General features: G+C 57.7%; 1 protein-coding gene across 1 annotated transcript in view; it reads right to left on the reverse strand.

Annotated features, from left to right (window-relative positions):
- The window catches only part of SMARCD2 (SWI/SNF related, matrix associated, actin dependent regulator of chromatin, subfamily d, member 2), a 6621-nt gene that overhangs the window by 624 nt on the left and 1087 nt on the right, over window positions 1-4910 (reverse strand). Inside the window, 8 exon segments of the mRNA XM_009696145.1 lie at window positions 10-145; window positions 449-546; window positions 827-988; window positions 1260-1361; window positions 2440-2535; window positions 2699-2818; window positions 2954-3076; window positions 3648-3690. Of these exon segments, the coding sequence (XP_009694447.1) occupies window positions 10-145; window positions 449-546; window positions 827-988; window positions 1260-1361; window positions 2440-2535; window positions 2699-2818; window positions 2954-3076; window positions 3648-3690 (880 nt within the window).

Below are 4910 nucleotides of genomic sequence, written 5' to 3' on the forward strand. Positions count from 1 at the left end.
TCCCCACACCTTGGCATCCAGGGAGGCGATCTCTTGCTGGTTGGTGGTAGAAGCCAGGAAATTGCTCATCTGGGCTTTCAGGGGATCATCCACCTCCACATCGATGTCGTAGCAAGCCGTCTTCTTCTGGTCATTGGGGTCCACGCTGGGAGGAAACAGGGTGTTGGCAGAGGGGGGACGGACACATCCTCAGCTTCCACCCTGCTGTAGGGGTGGATCGACTCCCCTGACAGCAACACCAGTACCCCACGAATTGCCCCAAAAAGCCCCCAATTTTGTTTGGTTGATTCTTCCCCTCCCAAGTGACTTGTGCTCCCTGCTGCTTTGGGCCAGAGATCTCATAGCCCTTGCAGGTACTGCCCTCCCCTCCTGCACCCTGCCGAGGAGTTACCCTGCCCCTCCACCCCACAGAGCCCCCCAGCCCTGGGGGAACGCTGCCCAGCCCTACCTGATGGTGTGGTTGATGATGATGGGATCTGGGTGCTGCAGGAGCCCCGCCAGCTTCATGGGGATCTCAGAGAAGCGCATGCGGATGCAGTTAAAGATCTAGAGGGGCAAAGCAGAGCGTTTGCTGTCCATGGCAGGGCCTCCTTCCACCTCCTTCCATGGAAAGCGCCAAGCAGGAGGAGGGGATTTGCCCAGCCCTGGTTTGTGCATGGCAAGCTGATGGATGCAAGCCAGAGCCTGGGGAAGGGGCATAAATTGAGACTAGGCAGTCTGGAGTGTCTGTTGCGAGCCAGAAAAGATGCTTTTTCTGGTCTTACTGGAGGTGGGAAGAGTGCTCTCCCCCCAGCAAAGCATGCTGGTGCACGGGGTGAGGGCTGACCTGGCGGAAGTAGCGGTTGCAGTTGATGTACTCCTTCTCGTGACTGTCCTGCAGCTTGTTGTGCTTGATGTAGAGCCAGAGCGCCTGCATGATGCTGGCACGGGTCTGGGTGTGCACCCCGAGCAGGCGAGCCAGGCGAGGGTCCAGTTTGTACTGTGGTGGCTGCAGGGACACCGAGGATGAAGGGGGTCTGTCTGGCACTTGGAAGGACCCCTCCTCTGAGCATGGTGCCCCACATGGCCCCTGTGTCACCACACGCTTGGAGCTCTCTGTGCTCCTTTCTATCCCCACAGCCTCCTCAACGTCCTCATCCAAGGCCCTGCCCCAGCCCAGACCCATTTGTCCCCTCCTTGGACTGCCCCATACAGACGAGCCGTGCTGGAGGAAGGGCAGCAAGGCACGGTCAGCACCCACACGGCCCCGGGACCCCTACCTGGTGATCCAGCATGAGCAGCAGAGTGCATTTCACATTGACATCGCCAGGACGCTTCACTTGAAAGCCATCGGTCTCCTGGGTTGTGGGCAGACGGTGCCACTAGGAGAGACCAAAGGGACACTGGTCAACTCCAGGACCATGAGAAGCCACTTTGTATCTGCAGCCAGGGGTGGAGAGAGCTGCTGCTCTCTCTGTGCTCCAGCTCTGTGCAGGGGTCCAGCATGGGCAGAGAGCCTGGATCCCACCCCTGGCAGCTCCTGGGAGTCTGACCCCAGTGGGCTTCAGCTGAGAGCCCGCCTAGGCCAACAGATACAGCTTTATAATGCTCCAGCCCAGAGGCAGATGGGAGTTTGGATGGGCTGGGGGAGTTAGAGCCCTGAGCACTTGATGTCAAGGGCTTCAAACAGCTCCTGGAGTCAATGCGGGATCAATCCTGCCTCAGCCAGCACAGGGAATGTGCATCAGAGCTGCTCACAAACCACCCTGCATGTGAAGGGGATTCATCCCCACCACTATCAGAGAAGTAAGTGTTTCCCAGGGTGGAAAGCATGAGCTGGGTGCAGGGAAAGCCTGCTCCAGGCAGGAGCACCCAAAAAAGCTCTGATCCCACTCACAGGCACTGCTTAATCTCCCAGAGGACCTTCCAGCCGGGCAGTGGGCTGAGGGGCCACAGGACAGCCCCTTCTTCCCACCTAGCACTGGGATGTACAGACGAGCGTTTCTGCAGTATCATCACCTGTGTTGGGCCTCACTTTTGCAAATCTGTGGGACCCAGGGCTGTCCAAGCTCCCTCCCAGAGCTGTGTCCTCACTGCAGTCCCACACCTCTCAGCTCTAGCTGTGTACTTGCACATGCGAGGGGGTTAAGAGCAGAGAGGGCAGCAGTTGCTGCCAAGAGCCGTCACACCGGCCACCAGCCAGTACCAGGGAAGAAAACACAGCTGTAAACTTGAGCCTGGAAAGCATGGCAGCATGGTTCTCCAAGGAGGGCTTGGCACTGCTCCTTGGCACCCAAAAGCACCCTCTCGCAGCAGGACAGACGCTGGGCTGAGGAGCTGAGCACGCAAAGGGTAAGTGGCAGGACCACCTCCACATCGCCCGCTGGGGTAACGGCTCTCCCCACCCTGCCTCGGGTGCACAGCCAGCCCCGCAGCGCAGCCGGGAGCCTCCTGTCTCACCTCCACCAGATGGTTGTCTGGCCCGTACAGCTCTTTGTCCAGCTCGATGACGAGGCTCTTGAAAAAGGAGGAGAACTTCCTCTTCTGCTTGCTCGGCTGCAAAACAGAGCGAGAGAGACTTGGCCTGACACTGCCAGTCACAGAGGGCCCCAGCCCAAACACCACCTCCAGCACCCAGCGAGCAGAGGGCCATATCCACCCCAGGCACACAGCACTGGTGCTCCTCCCACAACTAGTTCATCCCTGCCTGCATCCTTACGTCCTCCAGCAGTTTGCCCTCCACACGTAGCTCCCAGGAGGCCACGCGCTCACCCCCCTCCCCTTCTTCTTTGGCTGGGGTGAAAGTGTTGGAGATGTAAATCCTCAGCTTCCGCTTTTGCTGTGGAAGAGGAAAACAGAGAGGGGGGATGCTTGGAGTGAGAGGATGACTGCCAGCACCACAGCAGCACCCACCTCATAGTCCCCCATCCCATCTGGCTGCTCGCCTTCCCAGCCAGCCAGGGCTGCCACGCACCGTCAGTGGTTTCTTAATGGCCTCCTGAATCTCCATCCTCTTCCGAGCAATGGTTTGGTCCAGCTTGCGCTCAAAGGCGAGGAGGTCCATGTACGCCTGGGATTCTGGGACCAGTTCTCGGATCTGTCAAAGAGACATGATCAGTCCCTTGCGTGCTAGGATGGGGCTGCATCCCCCAAGCCAGCCCCAGCAACACTGCCGGTGCTGGGCTGACATGCCAAGGAGTCACCAAGTCACGAGTCCAGCACGACAGCACCAATTTCTCATTTTAAATGAAGAGTACAGCCTTGTAAAGCTCTCCCCAAATCACAGAGCTGTACTGCAGACCTCAGTTTAGAGTCTGTCACCATCCCCAGGAGCTTGCCCAGTGTCACAGGCAGATAATGTAACCCTGGATTGTCAAGAAGGACCCCCAGTCTCCACCCCAAATCATTGACGCTCCTTGCTTGCTCAAAGTCCTGCTTGTCAAACTTATGCACACCCCAAACCTCTCCTGCGACCCCTGAGGAAGAGACAGAAATCTTCCAGGTCGGCTTGGGACTGAGCAGAAATGTGCAGCGGGCAGGAGGCAGCTCAGCAAGATCCTCCTCCTCATGGGGACCTCAGCACCCTGGCTGTCCTGGGAAGGCAGCACAGATGCACCCCCTCCCTCCAGCAGCTCAGCTCCTTCCCTGCGCACTGAGGCAGCACTCACCCTCTGCGGCAGGACCTTGTCAGCCATCTTCCTCCTTTTCACCCTGCAAAAAGCACAGAGACAGCCAAAAAAAAAAATAATGTTACACTGCAGCTCTCACAGGACATCATGCTGCCTGCCCAGTGGAAGGGTGCTGCATGCTCGGGCAGCAACGGGTTTTGGGGGACACTGCTGAGCCCTGCTCGCACACCAGGAGCCCGGTGGTAATTTGCCCGCATCCAGGCCACAAATGGGGCCAGGTTCCAGAGAGGGGAGTCACAGCAGCAATGCCCGCTTTGGACTTGCAGGAGGGGAGCAAGGACAGAGTAAGAACATCTAGACCACAAGACCCTGGATCAGTGCTGGAAAGCAAACGAGTAAGAGAATATATCCCTGTGGGCAAGCCAAGATGACTCCAGAGGGGAAGGTGATGGACACCTAGAGCCTGTCACCAAGGAAGGAAATCCAGTCCCTGGGTTCAGTTTGCTTCATTGCTGCTGCTTGCTAAAGGTGCTGCAAGGCTGGAGCAAGGATAAGGTGGTACAAGGCAAAGCTGCGGCTGCAGGCATGCTCCCGTCCGCAGGACAGTGTTCTTGAGTTTCCTCTCTGGAAACGGCCATCACATTCTCTCAATGCTTCAAACCAAAGCCCAGTTCCAGGAACTCACTTAAAAACAGCTTAAAACAAATCAACCTTGCCATGGTGGGGCCAAAATCATCGTAGGCAGAGGGAGGAGAGTGGCCTCTAGAGCCACAGAATGGCTGCAGCCTTGCTCAGAGCCATTTTAGCTCTCGCCAAGCTTGCAGTACACTGTCAGACCACGGGGCCCTGGCCTCTCCTCCCATCCCACACCCTGCAGGCACCTTGTCAGCCTAAGCCCACTCCGATGCCCCATTAAATTAACGCTCAATGCCTGAATACAAGGGGAAAGGCTCTCCTCCCGTTCTGCTGCACACATAAGAGATGGGGCAGAGTCCAGCAGGCAAAGGGAAGTCCCTTTCCCTTGGCAGCATGTGAAGCAGCAGGGCAGCAAACGTGGGCGTTCGTGCTGCCATCACGAGATGTCCAAGGTACGCTGGCTGTCCCACGGCTGCTCGAGCAGGAGGACACATTGGGAGGGCAGCCCTAGCTAAGAGGGGAGGTCAAAGCACTTCTTAGAGCTCTTCTTGCCACACTAAATGCTTCCTGCCCTGCAGGGTTCGGCCAGCCCATTAGCAGCTGGCAGTTCCTGATCCCTTGATCTGCAGCCAGCCGGGAGTAAGGATGCTCGACCAGCCAAGCACG

Source organism: Cariama cristata, unplaced genomic scaffold (genome assembly GCF_000690535.1).
Source record: "Cariama cristata isolate BGI_N322 unplaced genomic scaffold, ASM69053v1 scaffold21942, whole genome shotgun sequence".
NCBI lineage: Eukaryota > Metazoa > Chordata > Aves > Cariamiformes > Cariamidae > Cariama > Cariama cristata.